Genomic DNA, 22,760 nt, shown 5'->3' on the forward strand with positions numbered 1-22,760 from the left:
TCAATGCTTTAAGCAATTTTCAAGACGATAGACCTAGTATGGGAGCGTTATGTTCAGTCGGCGGCTATAGCTATGCTGCTACAGTTGGTTGAGTTTGTAGTTTAGTTTGGATGAAAAATTCAATACAATGGTGGAGGTTGATAAGGTTTCAGAATGTGAGATGCTGTTTGTTATTCAGTCTTGGTCAGGTCAAAGTTCAGGTAAGATCGCCTAACCCCCACTCTTCCTCATAGCCTAGCTACTTTCCAAATGAATGATTGATGACTGGTCAACGTAAAAACAATGCGCTTATGTTCTGCAATATAACCAGCAGTAAAAAGTTAAAGTCAAACTATCTAAACATCTTGTATGCCGGCTTGTTGTATTCTAGTTTTAACAACCGTAAAATCCTTCTGAAACTATAGCGATAGTGGTCTTTGAATGGTAGCTGTTCCTCAGAATGGTGATAAGAAAATCAATGTGCCTACCCTGAACAGAGATGGAGGAGTTTGATTCTGGCCATACAAACCTGTACGAGTCTAATGGCCATCCGACCTGGGAGAACCACCAGCATTGTCAGAGCCTGGAAACGGCAGAGGCACTCAGGAGGAAGATCAAGTTCTACTTCATGAACCCCTGTGAGAAGTACATGGCACGCGGACGGAAACCATGGAAACTAATACTTCAGATCATCAAAATCGCCATCATTACTATTCAGGTACTGACTATCATAGAGACTGAATGGTGTGGGTCAACTCCAGATTAGACATGTTATACTTGGATGTTCATTTCTAGAAATGTTCAGTGTTTTTAGGGCCTTCTATAGGCATAATCCACACAGGTTTGAAAGAAGTATGCTATCATTTGAATTATGTGTCTTTCTAGTTGGTGTCTTTTGGACTAAGTAACCAGATGGTGGTCACTTTCAAAGAAGAAAATCTGATGGCATTCAAGCATCTCTTTCTGAAAGACTATGTTGATCAAAGAGGGGTTACCTATGCCCTCTACCACCAGGCAGAAGTGTACGACCACATCTACTACGTTGTCAATCAAGTAAGGACAGTTGGTCTACTTGCAGCCTGTTCCAATGTGATCAGACTGTTTAGAGTCTGAAAGAATTGGGACTTATGGTTAAAAAAATCACCTAGCTAACTAACTTTGCAACTTAACTTCAGCACTGTTTAGCCAGTACTCAAGGTATAATATTGAAAAAAAACTTGACTTGATATTAGTTTTCCAAGGCGTCATCAATACATCCATTAACAGATCCCATATATAGTGTAAGTAATCAAATGTTTCATCATTGTTTGTGTATCTTACATGTGTAGTTTGGAAGTCTACTGAACATCACGGTTGGGAACCATGCCTACGAGCGCAATGGCACCGCCTACTCCCCTCTCTATCTATGTCAGGAGTTCTATAGGAATGGCAGCATTTATCCAGCAAAGGAGACATTTGAAATAGATGCCCAAGTGGAATCTGGTACGTTGACATTGGAACGAAAAAAGTTCTGTATTCTGAAAACGTTAATTTTTTATTTTTTAAAGCCTCTAAACTTTTTTTCCCCCTCGTCCAGAGTGCCTGGAGATTTTTCCGATGAGCCCAGTGGAACGGATTTCGGCAATCAAGGAGCTTCCTGACTTCATTCTCCACTTCAAAAGGTTACTGCTCAAACGAGTCACTTAAGTCTGTCATCAACAGGATTTGATCTAAGTAGTAGTTTGTGTTGGCCCTCCAGTACTTGCTTCAGCTGTCATGCTTGTTATTGCGATGGTGCCTTGATCCTGTTCACCCGGTGTGTAAGTTGTGCTTGTCTGTGATGCCTCTCCTATGCATTACAGGTTGTTGTCTGTTCGCATTCAGTTCGTTCTAAAGGCCATAAATCTTCAGACCGTCAGACATCGAGAACTTCCTGATTGCTATGACTTCAAAGTCATGGTATGAGCATAAATTGCATTGGAACTGGTATTGAAGCAGGTGGTGGTGTTTAAATGTCGATATTAAGTATTCAGTGCCTTTTTAAAATTCAAAAGATTGTCACTGATTTGCTTCCATACAAGATGTTTCAGTTGGTGGTAATGTTTTGAAAGTTGAGAAACAGTGTGAGAAGACAGCGAGCGTTTTGAAATGCACATTACCCTTACCATAACCCTTTCGAATATTGCCTTTGGTTTAAAGATTACCTTCGACAACCAGGCCCACAGCGGCAGAATAAAGGTCAATCTGGACACGGACGTTGAGATCAATGAATGCAGAGACTGGAGTGTCTCAGGGGCATGTAAGTGTAAGGGGGTCAGATGGCTGAGTGGTTAGGGAATCGGGTAATGGGGTTAATGTACGACTGCTTGACTACATCTTTTCTTTTCAGCTCCCAGGAACATATATTACCAACTGCTGTTTGACTGTGTCATCATCCTGACCTGCATCACTTCCCTGATCCTCTGCACTCGATCTGTGCTGAAAGGAATACACCTTCAGTTTGTATGCGAAACGTTATTGGCATGATTAGAATAATGGCTGGATTCTCACCATCTTATTATCAAATGTTTGGGGCGGGTAAAAACAATTTTCTTCTGATTTCTGTAGGAGTACATCAACTTTCGCAGATCCTGCAGTGGTAACGAGGTGCTATGGTCCGATAGGCTGGAGTTTCTGAATGGCTGGTATATCCTTATCATATTCAGTGATGCCCTCACAATCATTGGCTCCATTCTTAAAATAGAGATCCAGGCAAAGGTGAGTGTGTGGACCGATGGTATAATAACTGAAAGTATTCTTCACGTTTGTGGTTACTATATTCAAGTCAACTCATGTTATTTATTTTAGAATCTGACGAGTTATGATGTGTGCAGTATCTTCCTGGGTACTGGCACCATGTTTGTCTGGATCGGAGTCATCCGCTACATGGGCTACTTCAAGAAGTACAATGTGAGTCTCTGCTGCATTCAGTTAATTCAGAAAACGCCATAGGCTACATCGTTTGCTACATGCTAGTCTCCTCTCCCCGCTTCCAGATTCTTATCCTGACACTGAGGGCCGCGTTCCCAAACGTGATCCGTTTCATCTGCTGTGCTGGGATCATCTACCTGAGCTATTGTTTCTGCGGCTGGATTGTGCTCGGTCCTTACCATGAGAAGGTAGGGGGCGCTTCCTCACCGTTTCAAAACCACTTTGAATATAACCGATATCAGAGTATGTATCACCTCAACGGTATATTTCCCCTTTGAATGCATTCTCTTAGTGGACGCTTTTCCATCTAAAGAAACAAAAACAGGCTTTTTCTTTTGGCGTTTTTCTGTCTGTTAGTTCCGGACCCTGAACACGGTGTCGGAGTGCCTGTTCTCGCTCATCAACGGGGACGATATGTTCCCCACCTTCAAAGGCATGCAGCAGAAGAGCAACCTGGTGTGGCTGTTCAGCAGGGTCTACCTCTACACCTTCGTCTCCCTCTTCATCTACATGATCCTCAGCCTCTTCATCACCCTCATCACCAACACCTACGACACCATCAAGGTAAGGACACAGATGGAGGAGTCAGATGGCTGAGCGGTTAGGGAATCTGGCTATTAATAGCAAGGTTGCCGGTTTGATTCCCAATCGTGCGAAATGATGTGTCCTTGGGCAAGGCACTTCACCCTACTTGCCTCGGGGGGAATGTCCCTGTACTTACTGTGTCGCTCTGGATAAGAGCGTCTGCTAAATGACTAAATGTAAGGACACGCTTCCTTTTGCTTCTACCAGCGCACGTCTTAGGGCTCGACCCTCCATGGTGTGGTGGGTCAGCGCCCCCCCTCTACCTTAGCTGAGTCCTGGGCCTCCATCGGAGGGGCCAGGGGGGTGTTGCTGCTGCTGTCTGGAGGTTGGACTTCTTGTGGCTCTTTCATTTCTTCCCTCGCAGGCGGTTGATGAACGTTATTGAGGAGGCCTTGGCCACGTCAGACAACCATCCTTCCAACTCTTTATTTATTTAGTATTCAATTTTTTCTTTCAACTCCCAGCAACAGCAGAAGGAGGGGAACCTGGTGTCTGAGCTTCACAAGTTCATCTCTGAGTGTAAGGATCTGCCCGACTCTGGGGTGTACCGTGTGGACGAGAGCTCCCGTTCCTGTTTCCCCTGCTGCCTGTCCAGGTAAGGCTTCAGACAGATGTTACTGAGTTTGTGGATGTTCAGGGTGAAGGGCTGTAATGGACACTATGTTGGGTTTTCCAGATGTGTTACTGATCAAGAAAGGCTGACCGTGGAATCCTAGAATGACCTTGAAGAGAAGGAGGATGTTTATATGATCACTGTAGCACTTTACCACACTCCTTGGCATGTTTGGAATCACGTCTAGGAAAATGTTCAAATATGTATTGTTAAATGCAATCACTAAGTATTGAAATGTACTGCAATTTAAAATGGGATTAAGATTTTGTAAATATTCTAATTAAACTCAAAGGAAACATTTGTTAATAGGTATTCCTTGATTTACATATGTAGCAAGCAGTTAAGGTTGTATCACACAATGAAATGACTATTAAAAAATGCGACTCTGGTGGAATGTGGTTTTACTTCCCCAAGGTCAGCAGAAAAAGTACAAAAACTCACAATGCTGTTACATTTTTTTTCTTTCAAAAAGAGGTACTACACAAATTTAAAAAATTTAAGCTATAACAAATTGCTTACTGTAAATGTCCTTCTCACTCAGTTATACATAAGGTGAGGGGAAATGTCAGTGTAAATGTTAGAACTGACTTGAGAACAAGAATACAGAAATAAAAACGTGTGGTCCGTTCTGGTCAACATTTGATGAGACACAATCCATGATTCCTAGGAGGGATGACCGTCCTCGTCCGAAGAGGGACTGGGGTTTAGTGGAGAATCTCCTCTGAGCAGCTAGTTCTGAAGCAGACAACTCAGTCTGGGTTCTCCTGGGAGCCGGGGGGGATTTGAACCCGCTGCTCATCTATCCTCTTAGCCTGGGAGCGCAGGATGAGGCTGAAGAAGTCCTCGTCTGGGACAGTGGGCCCCCTAGTGGATGGAGGGGGAGCTGAACACCTCTGGTCATCAAGCCTGGAACCCTGGAGGTCAAAGCAAGATTAAGAGAGCAATGAATTCTTGACCAGCGAGTTTAATTACGCTAAAGCATCTTGAATGATACTTTTTGTCAAGCCCTTTTCACAAGCATTGACAAACGGCTTCACAGAAGCCCACAAACCCTGACAAAGATGATCAGCTTCTCTCAGACAACTACTGCATCCTTCTGTCAGAGAGACTGATGGATCTACCTGGCACTTGACGAGCATGTCAAAGAAGACATCGTCAGCCTCGGGTTGGTCAGCGCTGGCCACTAGCCGGCTGAGCATGGAGGAGCTGGGGGCTTGGTCGCTGCTGCTCAGACGCAGGCCCGGGAAGCTGCCCAACCTGCCCCTCTGCTCGTCCGGCCGACGGCCCTGCGTGCTGGCCGGCAGGCCCAGGAACGGGCCGCTGTCCGGGGACGCCCCGCACTCTGAAGTAGCTACAGGAGGAACACGGTTCAGAGAGAAGAGGGGAGTCAGTGTAAGGCGAAGACTGCGAAGACGGGGAGTATAGAAAAGACGAGAATAATTAAATTGTCGTTTTCTAAAATGTTATGATAATCTGGAAAAACTCCTCTGCAGCCACACAATGGTAAGACTTGCATTCAGTCTACCCTGAGAGAGTTATCGTTCATGCCTACCTCAAAGTTTAAGGAATTAGCAGAAGCACACATTTCACGCATACATCCCGATAGCAAGGAGACGTGTTATGGTTAAGCGTGCGTGCAGCGCGAGGGGCTAACTCACATTTCCTCATGGCTACAGGGGGGGAAGAGGGAGGGCTCTGGCCTTCTAACAGGTTGCACCTTTGGTCGTCCATCCTGCTGCCCTGGAATCGACTGAGGAGGTCAAAGAATCCCTCGTCACCCAGAGTGTCGGGGGTAAGGTGCTACAGTAGAGAAACAGTTTAGAAGCATGTCAGCGCTACATACAGAAAGAGGCAGTCCAAACATCCTCCCTCCCCTCCCGCTCCATGGTGCGGTCGGTCAGCGCCCCCCCCCTCTACCTTAGCCGAGTCCTGGGCCTCCATCGGAGGGGCCAGGGGGGTGTTGCTGCTGCTGTCCTGGAGGCTGGACTTCTTGTGGCTCTTCGATTTCTTCCCTCGCAGGCGCTTGATGAAGAACACTTTCGAGGAGGCCTTGGCCACGTCGGACTTGGAAGGCGTGGCGAAGACTTCTCCACCCCAGTCCTGAACATGCAAGGTGGATCGATTTCAATACTATCAATTGGCTCAGTTAAAAAAAAATTGAAACTCATGAAACAATACAAACGTTCACCCCCAGACGTACTCGAATCAAGAGGATTACCGTTCACATAAGTGAACGATAATCCCATTACCGTTTCAGTACATAAACAGGAGGCGTTAAAGTGCTGGTGGGCGTCAGTTACATACAGCTTGTTTGTCCGGGACGGGTCGGAACATTTCCATGCTGGGCCTTTTCTCCAGCTTCATACCTGCAAGTCAGACAGTTTGCAGGCACCCACACCATCAATGACAGATGAATCCAGAGGTGCAAAATGGCGCTGGAGGCCAGACTGGACTGGACTACACTTGCCTGGAAGGTTCTGATGTGTTCCGTGGATTTCTGTAAGGACTAAGCTGTTGGTGTTAGCGTCGGGGACAGTGTCGGTGGGGCTGCTGCGGTTGGCTTTCAAACCCAGCACCACCTGAAGGTCGGACATGTTCATTTGGGCCGCCAGCTCACCATTCTTGTCTCCGATCTAGGAGAAACGCACCAGTAGTATGTTACAGGAGGAGAACTCAGTTTGACTCTTGAACACACGACGTTCTGTTCCTGAGCCGTCCAGTAGGGGGCGACGACTGCAACGTGACGACAGATCCCGATAACGTGTGCATAAAGAGGGAGAAACAAGGTAAAACGGGCACCTCTTTAGAGATGTCCAGGTGTCTCTCTGCGAAGCACATGGCCTGGTCGTTGTTCCCCAGGGCCGTGTGGGCATTTCCTAGACTCCAGCACGCTCTGCCCTCCCCGACCCTGCACAAACACACAGAGGAGCCGAGAGCGTTTGGCGATGGCCTTTCCTCGGGGGGGACGTTCACAGAGGCTCCAAGCGGGCTGTCGAGGAGGACCTCGAGTACGTACCGGTCCCTGAGATCCTGGGCTATGATCAGGTGCTTGAGGTGGTAGTCGATGGCTCTCTCGTAGTCCTGGAGAAGTGTGTAGGTGTTACCCAGGCTGTAGCAGGCCTGGGCCTCCACGGCACGGTCCTTCAACAGACGAGCCAGCTGCAGAGTCCTCCTGGGGTGGGGGGGGAGGGGGAGAGGATTGCGTCGCTATTAAATCTCTATTGATCTTCAGTTCTCTGAACATCTACTAGTGCTGGATCTCCTCAACAAATGTCATCCACGAGAGCAACCAGAAGGGAAGTGACCACAGCGGGCTTACTGGTCACTTACTTGTAATGGTCGGCGGCCCTCTCGAACTGGCCCAGGAAAATGTAGGCGTTGCCCAGGTTACAGTGGGCCCTCCTCTCTGCAGCCCGGTCCCCAAACTCCTTAGCGATAAGGAGACGCTGCGACAGCAATACGAGTCATCGTCATCTTACGGTTCGACACATCCAAAGGCCAAAGCCACACACACACACACACGTGTTCGCGACTGAAAGCGTAACGAAAACATTCACGGTTAGACGGGCGGCGGGCTGTGCACCTACTTGTTCGTGGGCCAGCACCGCATCCGAGAAGTTTCCCAGGATGTAGTGAGTGTTGCCAAGGTTACCGTAGGTCCGACCCTGCGCTGCACGGTCTCCCAGATCCTTCACAATAGACAGGTTTGCACTGCGGCGGGTCGACACACACACACACACACACACACAAGGGGCGAAGAGTACAAATTTACTCATCGTTTATAGTTGTACACTTGGGTGGGTTTCAGTACCTATATCAGGGGTGGACAACACTGGTCCTCGAGAGCCGCTGTCCTGCATGTTTTGGATGTTTCCCTGCTCCAGCACACCCGTTTCAAGTGAATGGGTTGTTATCAAGCTCTGTGGAATCCGGGTAATGACCATTCATTTGATTCAGGTGTGCTGGAGCAGGGAAACATCTAGAACGTGCAGGGCAGCGGCTCTCGAGGACCAGGGTGGTCCACCCCTGACCCATATGATGGGCTCAATCGGGGAGGCGACACTTACTCATAATATTCCGTCGCTTTCTTCAGGGCGAGTCTGGCCTCCTCGGGGAACTCTCCCGGTTCAGCTCCTGCACAACAGATGCTCTTCCCCTTGGCATGGTATACGTTCCCAAAATTATACAGTGCTCGAGCCTGCCCAACCTACCACACACACGTTAAAAAGAAAGACCAAAACAAACCTAAATTGTAATTATACACTTAAAATACACTGACGCCCAACCCACAGCCACTGGCAAACTATCTCAACTATTCAGTGGTTGGAGAACATTTGATCTGTTACGGTCTAAGAACACACTGTGGAAATTTGTTCCAAAAAAACCTCAAATACGTGATTCAGCTGCACGTTCAGGATGATGATTACGATGTTTTCAGGGCTCACCTTATCATACATTGCTCTTGTTATCTCTAAGTGTCTCTGGCAACAGACTACTGCCTCCCCGTACCGTCCCAAAACCTTCAGAGTGTTTCCCAGGTTCCCACTGGCTTTCGCTTCTCCCAGTTCATCTCCGATGGTTCTGTTGAACGGCACATCCACACAAACAAATCAGAGAAACGCAGATGGAAAACGACCTCCCAGTCAAAGGTGACAGCATTCCTAACCAAACTCTGATAACGTTCCTACTCTTACAACTACAGCCGTGGGGTTTTTTTCTCCCTTTGCTTTCTTTGCAGCCAGGCCTGCAGATTCAGGACCAGCTGTCTTCCATTTGGTCCCTTCCACAAACGTATCCACAGCTGAACCTGTAGGAGCTGCTGCACAACCAGGCTGGTTCAGGCGCGTCGCCCACGTGTACCTGGTGAGAGTGAGGTCGTGGTGGTGGTATTCCAGGGCTTTGCCGTAGTCCTGCAGGTGAAAGTAGGCGTTGCCCAGCTGGCTGTAGATGGCACTGAGGATCTGCAGGTCCTCGGTGCCCACCTGAATGGCCGACTCGAAGAAGGAGACGCCAGCGCGGTAATCTCCCACCTTACACAGCCTCTCCCCCTCCAGGGCCAGCTCCAAGCAGGAAGACTCCATCCTGAAAGAGCGCAAACACAGGAGGGAATTGAGTTTGTTCCAGTCAAGCAGCTCTACACAGTGCTTATAGGGAGGACGGGGGGGGGGGGGGGGTACGATCCACCCCAGATACGGTAGAATTAAAAGTGTTGGCATGTCACATAGAATCAGACTCAGCTGTTTCTATGTGGAGGTTGGTAGTTAGTCGGATTCAGGCCTCCACACCCTGCTTGTGAAGTACAGCTAGTACTTTCCACTGAAAAAGACTGCTTCCTCTTAACAGCAGGGAACCATCATGACCCTTCCACATCCACGAGACTGTCTCCAGAAGACCGCTGAGGAAGAGGAATCTGCAGTCCAAGGGTTATGACGGCTCATGGCATTCACCTACTGTACATGGCCGGTTCATGAGTAGGTTAAATCTGAATTCATGTGCCGCATCCTGTCTATATACTGTCAAAATAAGGTACGTTTAATAAAGACGGCTGCTCAGATAGAGCAATCCCACTGAGGTGACAAACTATCTCACAAAAGAAACACGACTAACCTCAAGTTACGAGTGCATTTTCCATCTACCAGTTAAACAATATTCCTTCTCATCCATTTGAAACCTCCCAAAAAAAAAACAAAAAAAAAACAAACAGACGAGACAAGAAAATCCTGGACATTCATCACACCACAGTTCTACATCCTGACAGAGGCTTCTCCTACACCTTTACTCCATCCTTAGGAGGCCAATTCTTTTGACCTCCACTAAGGGACGGAGCCATAGGAGCCTCAACCACGACATGTCCGCCCAACAAACCTTTTCCCCCTCTTAAACTTGACACACGAAAGACATTTGGACAGGATGGACATCTCAAACTCTTCAATCCACCTCCGACCGGAGACGAGCAGACACGGCTCCTTCAGAGAGACACTCCTCGGCTGCTGTCCTCTGGCACACAGACGCACAACGACCGCAGGGACTCTAACCCGTTCACTTGTCCCAAAACAATCCCGCCAGCATCTCTCACAGCGTCCCGCTGTCATGGCGAGGCTATCCTTCTATAACCGCTCAGTGTCCCTTGGATTGCCACAAGTAACATCTTTTGTTTATGCTCACGGCGAGGGTAATGTCAGGTTCCGTGCGCGGAATAAGTTAGCGAGCGCTAATCTGGGCTAAGCCGACGACTGCATTTCGGCACTTCCAAGTCCGCCGTCGACCCTTGTCTTTGGGCCACCTGCTGGTGTGTCACTTGTAATTAGCGCAGATACTTGAGGTGATTAGCGCTTCTCCGACAGTGGCCAGGGGAACCTTAACATCCTTAACCCTTGTGTTCTCTTCGGGTCATTCTGACCCATCAGTCATTGTGACCCACCGTCGTATTGCGACAGATTTACCGCATACAAAGACAAAGTGAAGCATTTTCTTTTAACAGCTAGGCTGTCTCAGACCCCCACATTGCAAAGTTTAAAAGAAAATTATTTTAATTTGTTTTTGTATTGGGTAAAATTGGGTAAACACAACGATGGTTCGTTATGAACCTTTGGGTCATGTGACCCGAAGGCAGCACGAGGGTTAAGGCTCTGTGTAAGAACACAATTTTAAGCCATTATTTTAAGGTCTCGTGGGAACTTTGCTCATAATTATGGATTGACAAGTGTCAAAATAAATGATTAAGTACAACCTTTGTGCTGATCAGATTTCAAATCAGACAAGTCGATTCTACAGCATTCTACTGAATTCATACAGCCTGTCTTGACGACATCCTTTTACTTAACCCTTGTGCTGCCTTCGGGTCACATGACCCAAAGGTTCATAACGAACCATCGTTGTGTTTTACCCAATACAAAAACAAATAAAAATAATTTTCTTTTAACCTTTGCAATGTGGGGGGTCTGAGACAGCCCAACGGTTAAAAGAAAATGCTTCACTTTGTTTTTGTATGCGGTAAAGTTGTTGCAATACGACGGTGGGTCACAATGACTGATGGGTCAGAATGACCCGAAGATAACACAAGGGTTAAGAGCAAGCTTTTCTCAAGCCGGGTCCTAGGGAACCCCTGCCCTGCATGTCTTAGAGCAGGGGTGTCGAATCCTGGTCCTCAGGGGCCGCTATCCTGCATGTTTTAGATGTTTCCCCCTTTCCAACACACCTGATTCAGATGAATGAGTCGTTAACAAGCTCAGCAGAAGCCTGTTAACGACCCCATTCATTTGAACCGGGTGTATTGGAGCAGGGAAACATCTCAAACATGCGGTGCAGGGGAATAACTGCTCTAGGGGATGTCAACATACTCTATTCTAAGCAGTGCCATCTCTATTTGCACAGTGTTTGAATTCTTTGTTCTGCACCATGACAATCTCCTGCAGTTTAAGTCCTATGTAGCAGTTTGAAATCTTTCAAAATAAATGATTTCAAAAGAAATAAATCCTAGGGATATTCAAACATTTCAAACACAAAGAAATGGAGCGGGATGGGGATAGTGGATCACCACGACAACACACTTCCCATCGTGTTCTGAGCCTCAAGTCAGCTCAATTAGCAGAAATCTCCTTGTGTGAATTAACTCGGATGCTTGGCCTAGGGTGCCCTGGACATGGTATGCTCCAGGGAAACAGCTTCTGGAGAGAGAACTCTTTGGTCATCTGACCAAAGTCAAACTTCCTGATCTGGTCAGTTTGGATCAAGGGAGTCATTGTTCTGTACACAGCTTTGTAACCATACAGACTCTCAGTGTCTTTTTCTTACATTTACATTTAGTCATTTAGCAGACGCTCTTATCCAGAGCGACTTACAGTAAGTACAGGGACATTCCCCCGAGGCAAGTAGGGTGAAGTGCCTTGCCCAAGGACACAACGTCAGTTGGCATGACCGGGAATCGAACTGGCAACCTTCGGATTACTAGCCCGATTCCCTCACCACAACAGACTCCTTCTTTTAACAGGGAGTACGTTTTTATCTATCCAGTACAATGGAGCCACATGTTCATGGGATGATTGAGTTACAAAACAACAATTGACTGACTGCTTGACAAGACTAGACCTGTCTCCAGCTGGCATGAGGATTGACAAATCTGCACTCACGCTGCAAGCTCTGAGACTAAAAGTTCCCATCGGTGTGTCAGACTGCTGCAGGGAAAGTAGGGCGACTGCGTGTTGGGGAAGAGGCACACCCACAGAAAGTATAGCGATGACTAGTGGACTCATCATCAATGTTTCAATACAGCCATTAAATATTGACATGGTGGAGGCCAAGTTTACAGCTCCAGGCCCCATAACTTCACAATACAGGCTACTGAGATACTATTAAAAAGGTGTAATTTTATCAGAACAGAAATAAGTCTCAAGAAAGGAAAACACAAGCACCAAAACACACCCCATAAACTTCCAGTTTACGATATAGGCTACATTTGTGGAAGATGTCTTCTCCTCTGTCAGTAAACAACTGAATGAACATGTAGCCTACAGTAAAGGCAGGATGTGCTGACAAGGGCAACATATTACAGTAACGGCAAACGCGGGCCGTATGAACTGAAGTATCCTGCTTGTCATGAGCAGATTTCTGTCAATTGGGAACTGACATTCTAAAGGAGGGTACAATTTAAAAAACGACCTACCGGTGCCGAACATGTAGGGCTTGCTCTTTGTCCTGCACACTATGCAGGGATATACTGTTATCCATTTGAGTGCATAGTAAATAACAACTTTTTCTTGAAATCCAGATTTAAAATAGTCAGGAAAAAGGAGAACGTGGTTCTCCCCTACCATATAATTAGTTTAAACCGAACACAACCAAGCCACTCGATTCTAAAACCGAGTCCAACCCGGAGCTATTTACAAAACATGGAGGTAAAAACACTTCAGACACAGCGGAACCCCCTTCTCTCTCACACTATTCCTTTGTTGACCCCCTAACGCACTCTCACACTGTGTCTTAATATATCTCTCCGTGAAATTGGAGACATGGAAAGGTAACCAATTCTCAAGCACCATGGCAACTACGGCCATGGGCTCAGGAGCTCCTGCTTGCTCTAGAGCCAAAGGACGCAACTAAATTGATTGAACTCTGACATAGGCCTTTTCCATCATTCAAAATAACGTACATGGAACCAAATGTTTGAGACCCTCCCGCATTCTCCAATAATATGCCTGACTCGGTGGAAACTTGGATTATGGTTAATATCCGGTAACGCGTTCAAAAGTAATCCAGTAAAGTTGAGGATGAATGCATCCATTCACAGATCAGGAAAACTGCGACCTGGTCAACCAATGTGACTGGTAAGGCCTCAGACACCAAACCTAGTGTAATAAAATGAATGACTCAAATGACCTTGTAAGCCTATGATTTGTTGATAGGAGTGGATGGGAACTTGATTGAGAAATTCTAGCACATCCAGACATGCTCCCACACGCTCGCACCCCAAGGAAACAACATCATGAACGACTGACACACAAAACAATATCATGCATTTCACAGCCCTACTAGCAACGTGTCGATAAAGAAACGTAAATGTGTTTGGAAACTTAATTGTGGTAGCCGTTTAGTAGGCCTACCATCGCAATTTTTTTCGTTATGTGAACATTACGTAAATAGTTGAGTAGCCTAGGGCCAAAAATGGGTGGATTGTCGACTCATTGTCGAATAAACTAAAAGCTTGAGAAGTAAACGTGTTACGAGTTGAAAAATTACGACAAATCTTACCTCGCGCTGATAAAACCCCGATATAGTCCTTTAACTTTGATGCTGTACGAGATATCTCGGGTGGTATCTACATATTTTTTATTGTCACTGGTGTCGCCAATGTAACTTTTTTCGCAAACCACATGGGGAAACAGCGCCCTAAATTGACCAATGGCGCTTAGGCCACGTTGGAGGAAAACACGCCCATTTACTACAGAGAACATGGGCAATAAGAATTTGATCTGATGAATTGCGGTTGGTAGACAGAAAAGTATTATTTACTATTTGGCATTTATATTCAGTAGTTACAAAGCTGTAACCGTTCTTTACATTTGAGCAAATAGTTGTGTTAGTCTCTTACATCAACACAACCATAAGCGTCATTTAGGGACGATGTGGTAGATTGAACCATGATCGTTAATAATCAATAACATACAGGTCAATAATACATTTAAACAAAAATAATTTAATGTCGTACCAATTTGTAAAGGCATGTTACGAATGACGGCCGCCTGTAGGGCCAGACTTAGACTGTAGGTGGTGCCCCAGGATAAACGAATCATAATAGACACGCCGCCCTCAGCACCCGAACACACACACACACAGTCAAATGATGTCCTCTTTGTAAAGCAAGGCTGAAGCCCATCTGAAGATTACTGAAATCCTAACATACACATTGTCTCTATGTGTGTAAATATCCCTTCATGGATTGTCCTATAAAGAATAATTTAGCAGACAATTCTATCCAAAGAGTACACAAATAGTGCATACAGAAAGCAAAGCAGAAAATCAAGGATCAAAAGTGTGTAATTCTAACAGTATTTTGTTTTTTAGAGTCAAGAAATGAGGGGTCCTCCTAAGCCCCCCCCCCCCCCCCCACCCCCCCAGGCCTCGTCATGGCAACGCTACTGGGTTGTAACAACAATATCTACAATATTAATACACAGAGCAGAAAAAACATCAAACCTCAAGAGCAACATCAAACTATAATTTATAGAGTCCAAGTAGGACAGATTTGACATATTACATTACAAACGCCTAAGAAAGCTGGGTTGATTATTTGTTTAGCGCCAGTTTGAGGGCACCTCGTTCACCTGACACCCCGGTACTCCGAATGCCCGATCCTTTAGACAAAACCCCTGCTGTTCCCATTGTCTCCTGGAGGTCCGCCTTTCACTGGAGCTGCCTGGCAAAGCAGTCTCCTGACAGTACAGTTCCTCTGAAGAATATCACATAACTGTTGTTCTGATGGAATATCCCGATTAGGTGATTGTTCACAGACCTTCCCACAACAAGTATTTTCTCACCTATAACTCCAGGTCGTGGTGAAACACAATCTTTTTACTTCCTATAAGTTTTGATTATGAATGCTTTTGGAAAAGAGAAAAGAAAAAAATATCTGGACTCAATGGAACAACGTCATTCATTTATTTGTCAGTCGTTCAGTAGGCAAAAAAGTAAATATTCTTAATTATGTTACATTCACTCTGCAGTATAATTATATCTGAAAAAATCTATCAACAGTAACAGGGGAGGTCTGGGAAGGTATAGCTAGCATGATTCAGTGCTTCATTATGTACATAAGCTTAGCTCTACTTTGTTCCACACAATCTCTTGAGAATTTCAGTTTCCTCCCAACACTAAATGTCACACCTGTTTATTAATTCTTTATTAATACACAAAAAAAGACGACAGGAAGTTAGGATAACAATAACAACAGGACGCTGTGGCGCCTTACCGTTAACTTTATGAACCGGGTTCAAACAGGAAGTGTTAGTAGATACAAATTCCCTTCAGTCCTCCGAGCTGGGGGGTGAGTGCTCTGTGTTCAGGCTTGGGGTGGGGGGGTCGTTGCTAGTAGCAACGTGAGGATGCTGCTCAGACCTTTGTGTCCTCCACCACGATAGTGAAGGTCTCCGTGGGTGCATGGGTCGGTGCCTTGGTCAGGGCCTGGATGTCGTCTAGGAGACTGGTTGGGGTGACGATGTGCGAGGACCCTGTCAGGAAGACGGTAAAAGAATAACGCCGCTTGAAAAAACACGTAAGCCTCTCGTGTCGTCCAGAAAACTGTATTTCATTTACATTTAGACATTTAGCAGACGCTCTTATCCAGAGCGACTTACAGTAAGTACAGGGACATTCCCCCCGAGGCAAGTAGGGTGAAGTGCCTTGCCCAAGGACACAACGTCATTTGGCACGGCCGGGAATCGAACTAGCAACCTTCAGATTACTAGCCCGATTCCCTAACCGCTTAGCCACCCGACTCCCACTCGTTTTTGCACTACCATCCAGAGACAGTAGGGGGAGACAACCAGCAACAGGCCGGTGTTACGAGTTGCAATGATCAAGAGCCTCAGGAAGGGGGCGCTGTTGGGGGAGGACCCACCTATGATGACTTCGCAGGACTTGACTGCCTGCGTGACCTCGTACGCGCAGCGCATCTCAGAGTGGCTCATCCCTCCGATGATGAAGACGATCAGCCGCGAGGCGCTCCTACGCCCCTCCTGGGAGCTCGTTTTCTGCTTCTGGCGGGCGCTGAGGAAGAGGAGGGATACCACAGAGGAAGAGAGAGGACACGAAGGAGAAGAGATCAGAGGCTGGAGGGGCTGGTTAACGTAGCTTTACACATCCTTTTGTTCTGTCGTGTTGCTGCCCGCTGTGTTGGGCGTGGAGGGCTAAGCTAGTTCACACCAGAACACACTTACTCAGTCGCTTTGGATAAAAGCGTCTGCTAAATGCATAAATTTATATGAAAGGTTCCCTGTATGTACCTGACTGCACCAGAGCCATTCCAGGCGGCAGGACACTCAGACTGGTGCGGCCATTCCTTACTGTCCAGCTTGTTCTCTACAGCATCCTGGGAACACATATGAAACGTTCTTTCAACGCAGGAGGAAAACAATGAAACAACGAAATAAGCTTGATATCCTGCTAAGTGAGTCTGTGATGGCGGCAGAGACGACACAGTCTGAAAGGTGTTTGAGTTGTTTTGATTGGGGTTTCATTGTTAAGGAGGACTACGTAGAGATTAGTAGGCAGAGCCTAAGGCTGTCTCTGTACAAACGATTTCAAGGGTCAGACTCCTGAAATAAGGGAAGTGAAAACGACTCGAGCTATGGTGAATTCAAGTAGCACCGTTAAAGCTAGGTAATGTGTTACATTGTCCTTTCTGAGGAATGTACCCTCGAGTGAATCTTGAATGGTTTCTAATTCCATGTCCATGTTATCAGTTCACCTCAACAGAAAGAGCCATGGGCCAACTTTCAAACAATAACACCATAAAAAGTTACAACAAAAAAACAACAAAAAAACAAAAGCTTAAAACAACAAAAGATAAAAGATAAAAGCTTGGAAGGAAAATATGAAAAGTGGGCCAAGATTAGGGATTACAGGCAACCTTTTTTTTGTTCTTTTAAAATGTTCCTTGGTGTATGGCTGTGCCCTAGGGACCACCAAACAAAGCCGAGCCAGCAGTGTGCCATCGTTCCCCAGGGAGACCACAATATGCATCCATAAGGACAGCACAGTATGGGACAACTGTATCTGATCCTTCACAATCAGGTGACCTGAATCCCACCTTCTTTTGTGAATCTTGAAGAATCTTTTCTCAGGGTGGCAATACAGAGGGAGTCCCAGTGTCCCAGTTTGGAGCTGTGAACTGGGTGGGTGAGAGATATATATAAGCCCCCCCCCCCCCATTCCGTGTGCCTACATTCTCCTTTTCTCAACCAAAGCCCATAAACGGAACTGACCCAACACTATCTCCGACCCATGCCCGCCTCCCGACATGCCGCCACTCTGTCACTGTCTCTTTCCATTCGAGATATGAACGACACCCCAAAGACCTGCCCTTCCTGCAACTCCCCAGAGATGGCTGACAGAGTTCCGCACTGTGGACGCTCGGCCCTCTCTCACAGACCTCCATCACGTCTTTGATGACAGGCGTCCACCGGGAGAGGTCGTATGTGTCGTTTTGAGAGCGGTCCTTCCTGGGCGGCTTCCGAGAAAAAAGGTTCGGCTGCAGAGAAAGGACGGGGGAAAGCGAAACTCTCAGGCGGAGGTGAAGAGACACAAGGCCGAAAGGCCGACAATCGCATGACAGTCACAAGTTCCAACACGCAATCTAGAAACAGTCCTCGCTCTCTCTTCAGGAAAACGCTGACTTGCCGTTGATATGATGGAGACTCCGAGTTCCTTCCAGTTCAGAATCATCTCTTGCCTGTCCTCGTTCTTCACATTCTGGATGAGTTTACTCAGATTCTCCTCGGTGGTCCCTGTTCACGACACAAAGAAACACACGCTAATGAAACACCTTTAATCCACTTACCTATGCCCAATCAAAACCCCCACTTGACCCAACCCTTTTTCTTCCCCACAGCGGTGGATGAAAGGGGGGCGTGAACACAGAGGCTAGTCTGTGACGGCTAGCCCGTGACGGGGAGAGAGAGCCGCCAGCCCTCCGAGGCCCACCGTTCAGGCTGAAGATGTAGAGCAGCACGGCTCGGATCTTGTCGTAGACGCTGTAGGTGTTCAGCAGCACAGGCAGCAGGGTCCTCATGGGGTCCTTGACCTTCTGGCCCTCGCTGTCCAAGCCCACAGCCAGGTCCTGCAGGGGTACAACTTGACGGCTGAACCATCTGTTCATGTGGCCTATATCATGTGACCTGAGATCCACAGAGTCGTTCCTGGTCCCAGTGTGTCCCAGTAGTGTGTAGGTACCTACCTGCTCCGCTTTGCAGAGCTTCTTCTCGTGTTGGTTCATGCAGTCCTCGGTCAAATTCAGGTGAACAGTTTTCTGTGGTTTACGGAGGGTGGGGGAGAAACATGATTGGAAGAATCAACCAAGAAAACTAAACGAACAGGAAAAATACACAAATAATATAAAATATTGAAAAAATAAGGCAAAATATGATACAGGAAATAAAAGACACCAGTCTAAGTAACCATCTGATACCAGGTCTGGAAGGCAGAACTCTACCCAACCTGAATGGTCCCCTGGCTTTCAGTACCTGAGACACCTGCTTGCGGACAGAAGGCATCTTTTTCATAAGCTGGGATAAACCACTTATTGTGATCTGGAAGAAAGTGGGGGGGGGGGGGGGAGAGAAGAAAAGGGAAGCAATTTAACAGCCACCGGAAATGACAGTTTGAAATACATGAAAAATTAAGGAGAGAAATATGAGAAACACATACCTTTCCATCTGGTTGTTTCTTCTTGGCGGCTATCTCTTTCACCAGCTTGGGTATCTGTCTACAATTCCACGGAATAAAACAAAAGTAGACGTACTTACTGAAACAGGAATCATATTTCAGAAGGACTTACTAAATCAAACCTTCAAAAGATGACGTATACTTACTCAGAGACCTCAGCAATGTGCATGTGTCGAAGTCGGACCCACAGAAGGTCATCGTCGTTCAGCAGGGCCTCCTTCTCTGAGCCGTCTTTAGACTTGTATCTGAGCAAAACATCAGCACAGGCCTAGATTACACCGAAGCATTGCTTTGCCGACTGTTATCTCCTGAATTTTCCAGATACTACCCATTTCTTTTCTTGAGCCTTCAAGACCAGAAGTGGGAATGAAACCCAAGACAGGAAGCCAGGGGCCTAACATGTCTTACTTGTAGACGTCGTTCTTGATAGGGATCAGATCGTAGGCCATGGCCTGGTAGGTGAGCTCATGTAAGATGGGGCTCACAGGGTCAAAGCCCCTCTCCACAATCAACAGCTGGGCGTGGGTCTTCTCCTGAGGAGGGGAGAGCAAAAACACACCACCCAAAACCACCACCCATCAGTTGACTTCATGGGATAAAGCTTGTCCTCTAAAGACATATTTATCCTTGATAGTTTGAGAGTCTGAGCCTAAGTATTTGTTTTGACAACAAGCAGGAAGTAGATGAGCTTCACCTTCTTCTTGCCTTTGTCATCCATCTCGTAATGGTTGGACAGTTTTTTATCCACCAACTCTGCTAGGTGCTTGGCATTGTACATGCTGGAGTCCCTGACAATGGATAGACAATAGGTTATTGCAGTGTCAATACAGTTTTTTTAGATAGCAACAGAGATAAATGAATCCTGTATTCTTGCTTTTGTCCACCTTAACAAATACACTGAGCAGATGATCACTTGTATTCAAAGTCAGACCTATGGGGCTTTCATGACTAGTAATATCCAAACCACCTTGCAGTACTGGCCTCGTCATTTAATACTGCTGGGTTGCCTTTTGTAAGAAGGGCATGGTCTGCTTATGCTTGAGGGGGTGAGACTGAATTCCAACCGAGAGAGAAGCAGCTCACTTCTTGAATCTGATGCCAGGGTACTCGTCCAGCGTGGCGCAGAGGGTGACGATCTGGTCGGCCAGAGTCTCTAGTGTCTTCCCCTTGTCTCCGCTGTTTGGACTGTAGATGTTCCGGAAGGACCCGGGATCATCACAGGTGAACACCTGCAAGACAAGAACACGTTTATTTGCTGAATACTTTAAATCCTCCTCAAACCCCCATGAAACCCCTGCACTCTCTCTCCCTCTCCCTCTCTCTCCCTCTCTCTCCCTCTCTCTCCCTCTCTCTCCCTCTCTCTCCCTCTCTCTTTTTTACTTTTCACCAGACAGGCAGAAGCCCAGAATCTCTCCTTCTCCACCCCTCTCTCTGAAAGCCCCATTGAATTATTGACTCTATTTATTTTTTTAATTGAAACTGCTGAGACTTACAATGGAAGAGATACAGTCTTGTAATACTGTTTGATTACTGGGCCAATTACTCTTCATAACATCTTATTCCTCTGAGAGAGACAGGAGCTTACGTAATACCACAATTTCTCAACACCTGAGAGCAACACTCTTATATGTGTTTTGTCAAAGCCCCAGTGTTGCATCGCTCAACAGGAAATCAATACCAAGTTATCTTTGACTTAAAAACCGTTATCAATGCATGTCTAAATTGATTAAAAGCAAGCTCTGCATGTAACCTGAAAATAATGACGTTTGGCATTTTGATAAAGGAAAAAGACAAGAAGTAAGGAGGATACTTTTGGCAAAGCACGGTTGCTGTCAGTCCACACCCCTGACCCCTGACTGTGCTTTCCTAGACACAACCAGGGACCAGAGTGAAAACATAGGAAAACTTACTTGTGCTTCGTGGGGTAAAAAAGAGATGCATATTTCTTTGCAGACACGTATATACTTTGCACAGTATGATTTCATCTTGCTGAACAAATCATCTGAACAATCTGGGGGGGATGAAATAAATACACATTTTTAGAAATAAACGTGATGAACTATTGTGCAAAGTAAAAATGTCTGTTGACTCAAATTGATGGAATACTTCTGCCAGAGTACTTACAGTCAGTGAAGTACACATATGCTGCTTTGTACTTGGGTTTAGTCTTGAAGTCTTCAATGAAGGCATCCACACACTATAAGCACAATAGTGTAATTTTAAACATGTGAAAACTAAAATGTAAAATGTGATCCCAGCATAAAACAACAATGACATCTATATCAGAATTCGGTTTATTCGCCATGTATGTTATACAAACACGGCATTTACTGTGGCAGGGAGATGCAAACAATAAACATATACGGATCTTAAATTAAGTAAAATCCGTAATTTATAATGATCCATTGCAACAGGATGTTGAGTGATTTTAACAGTCTAATCAGGTCAAACCTTTGAGGTTGGGGACATAAAGTAGATGGCCTTCATTTCTGGGACAGGTTCTCTGCATTTGAAAAGGTCCTCGACAACTGAGTAGTAAAAATATGATTAACATAGTATATGTAGTATATTAAAAATGTAAAACGCCATCCCATCTTCTTAGCAGAATGTAAAATGTCACTGTTAGTATGACATTATCTGACATAATTTGACTTACTTGTGATTCCCTCTGACATCAAGTCTGACATCTTGCAACAGGAAGTCAGAAGCTTGGTGGTAAATTGATCCAGTATCAATATCTGGGAACAAAAGCAGATACAGTACTGGAAGTTTTATGCCTCAAGACACACAAACACAATCCACTTCGCAATTCAACAGGAATGTATGTAATCTGAGAGGGTATTTCAACCTCTGGTGTTCTCATCTATGCCCTACCTTCCATACTTCAGACTTTTTGCAATCCGCAATGATTGTTTCCTGTATTTCTGTGAATAACCAATGAAGAACAATTAGGACAGACTTTATATGCATCTACAATTACATTTGCTTACCATAACGTCTGATTCCTGTGAATCCCCGACTACAATTACATGCATTTTTGACAATGTTTTGGTGCCGATTGCCAAAGTTAGCTACATTATCCAAACATGCCTGTTTTCCGAGTCACCCAGTTGATTGTTTACCAACTTATAGCTAGCCTAGCTCTAGCATTGTAATTACTGTTTAGCTGGCTAGTAGGCTAAGTAACGGCACCAAAATTAAAGGAGGAAACACGATAGGCTACCTATCAACAAGTACACGCAGTTAGCTTTATTAGAACAACTTCACAGCCCAACCAGTGTGTTCAAACTTCCTACCATAGCTAGCTAGCAAGTTAGCTTGATGTACAGGAATGGAAAGTATGACTTCCTGAGCTAGCCAGTTAGCTCTCTAGCTAACATGAGAGTCAAAAAGGGTGTAGACAACTTTGCACGCATTTCATTGCAGACAACCATTCAACTTCTTTAAAGGGATAAATTAAACATTTCAAAAGAAGAACTGACCTTCATATACGCTACGGTCTAAGGTAATCTTAGTAATAAAAAGACAACTTACTTTGCCAAACTATTTTTTTTAGACCGTGATCTGAAACAGTTGCCATTTTTCCTCTGAAGCCTGTGGTTGGATCTTCCTGTCCGCTCTACGTTGAACTTCGTCATCAGTGTCAACAAATGTCACCCAGCTGTGTAGATTTCATGTCAGATTTAACTAGTTTCAT

The 22,760-nt window shown here is 45.8% G+C and overlaps 3 protein-coding genes across 6 annotated transcripts in view; 1 reads left to right on the forward strand and 2 right to left on the reverse strand.

The window, feature by feature from the left end:
- The window catches only part of LOC136936645 (mucolipin-3-like), a 4,735-nt gene extending 145 nt beyond the window's left edge, over positions 1 to 4,590 (forward strand). The window contains exons 1-14 of one of the 3 annotated variants that reach the window (XM_067230248.1): positions 94 to 200; positions 477 to 697; positions 865 to 1,032; positions 1,308 to 1,461; positions 1,556 to 1,640; positions 1,821 to 1,917; positions 2,158 to 2,257; positions 2,348 to 2,460; positions 2,566 to 2,715; positions 2,806 to 2,907; positions 2,994 to 3,116; positions 3,286 to 3,492; positions 3,978 to 4,108; positions 4,190 to 4,590. In XM_067230248.1, coding sequence (XP_067086349.1) covers positions 128 to 200; positions 477 to 697; positions 865 to 1,032; positions 1,308 to 1,461; positions 1,556 to 1,640; positions 1,821 to 1,917; positions 2,158 to 2,257; positions 2,348 to 2,460; positions 2,566 to 2,715; positions 2,806 to 2,907; positions 2,994 to 3,116; positions 3,286 to 3,492; positions 3,978 to 4,108; positions 4,190 to 4,229 — 1,764 coding nt within the window. In that variant the 5' untranslated portion in view covers positions 94 to 127 and the 3' untranslated portion in view covers positions 4,230 to 4,590. Of the gene's footprint in view, positions 1 to 93; positions 201 to 476; positions 698 to 864; positions 1,033 to 1,307; positions 1,462 to 1,555; positions 1,641 to 1,820; positions 1,918 to 2,157; positions 2,258 to 2,347; positions 2,461 to 2,565; positions 2,716 to 2,805; positions 2,908 to 2,993; positions 3,117 to 3,285; positions 3,493 to 3,977; positions 4,109 to 4,189 lie in introns of those variants that run through there. The other 2 variants (XM_067230249.1, XM_067230250.1) reach the window with 2 other exon arrangements.
- On the reverse strand, positions 4,518 to 13,973 carry LOC136936642 (G-protein-signaling modulator 2-like). Of its 2 annotated transcripts, none has more exons than XM_067230246.1 (14): positions 13,874 to 13,973; positions 8,987 to 9,208; positions 8,572 to 8,707; positions 8,194 to 8,333; positions 7,714 to 7,837; positions 7,457 to 7,572; positions 7,143 to 7,298; positions 6,926 to 7,034; positions 6,594 to 6,759; positions 6,431 to 6,492; positions 6,044 to 6,226; positions 5,785 to 5,926; positions 5,248 to 5,477; positions 4,518 to 5,040 (listed from the first exon to the last, which is right to left on the reverse strand). In XM_067230246.1, exons 2-14 carry the CDS (start codon positions 9,205 to 9,207, stop codon positions 4,876 to 4,878), a joined length of 1,950 nt encoding a protein of 649 aa, XP_067086347.1. In that variant the 5' UTR covers position 9,208; positions 13,874 to 13,973; the 3' UTR covers positions 4,518 to 4,875. The 2 variants fall into 2 exon arrangements, with proteins under 2 accessions (XP_067086347.1, XP_067086346.1); XM_067230245.1 differs by lacking the exon at positions 13,874 to 13,973 and adding an exon at positions 12,789 to 12,917.
- A 1,291-nt stretch (positions 13,974 to 15,264) lies between these two features.
- Positions 15,265 to 22,668, reverse strand: stxbp3 (syntaxin binding protein 3). Its single transcript, XM_067230247.1, has 19 exons — positions 22,598 to 22,668; positions 21,938 to 21,987; positions 21,720 to 21,801; positions 21,515 to 21,591; positions 21,188 to 21,260; positions 20,974 to 21,074; positions 20,147 to 20,292; positions 19,758 to 19,851; positions 19,472 to 19,596; positions 19,210 to 19,308; positions 19,046 to 19,103; positions 18,862 to 18,927; positions 18,576 to 18,647; positions 18,323 to 18,458; positions 18,020 to 18,126; positions 17,772 to 17,870; positions 16,624 to 16,709; positions 16,239 to 16,387; positions 15,265 to 15,849 (listed from the first exon to the last, which is right to left on the reverse strand). Exons 1-19 carry the CDS (start codon positions 22,641 to 22,643, stop codon positions 15,731 to 15,733), a joined length of 1,785 nt encoding a protein of 594 aa, XP_067086348.1. The 5' UTR covers positions 22,644 to 22,668; the 3' UTR covers positions 15,265 to 15,730.
- Between the last annotated feature and the right edge of the window lie 92 nt (positions 22,669 to 22,760).

The sequence above is a fragment of the Osmerus mordax genome, chromosome 27, assembly GCF_038355195.1.
Source record: "Osmerus mordax isolate fOsmMor3 chromosome 27, fOsmMor3.pri, whole genome shotgun sequence".
Lineage (NCBI taxonomy): Eukaryota > Metazoa > Chordata > Actinopteri > Osmeriformes > Osmeridae > Osmerus > Osmerus mordax.

Coding starts and splice junctions, on each gene's coding strand:
- LOC136936642 (XM_067230245.1), bottom strand. CDS start 12,853: ATGGATAACAGTATATCCCTGCATAGTGTGCAGGACAAAGAGCAAGCC. Junction 7,035..7,142: donor GCCCAGGATCTCAGGGACCG/GTACGTACTCGA, acceptor GTGTTTGTGCAG/GGTCGGGGAGGGCAGAGCGT. Junction 6,760..6,925: donor ACCTGGACATCTCTAAAGAG/GTGCCCGTTTTA, acceptor CGTTTCTCCTAG/ATCGGAGACAAGAATGGTGA.
- stxbp3 (XM_067230247.1), bottom strand. CDS start 22,643: ATGGCAACTGTTTCAGATCACGGTCTAAAAAAAATAGTTTGGCAAA. Junction 21,261..21,514: donor TTATGTCCCCAACCTCAAAG/GTTTGACCTGAT, acceptor TTGTGCTTATAG/TGTGTGGATGCCTTCATTGA. Junction 16,710..17,771: donor TCATCAAAGACGTGATGGAG/GTCTGTGAGAGA, acceptor ATGTGTTCCCAG/GATGCTGTAGAGAACAAGCT.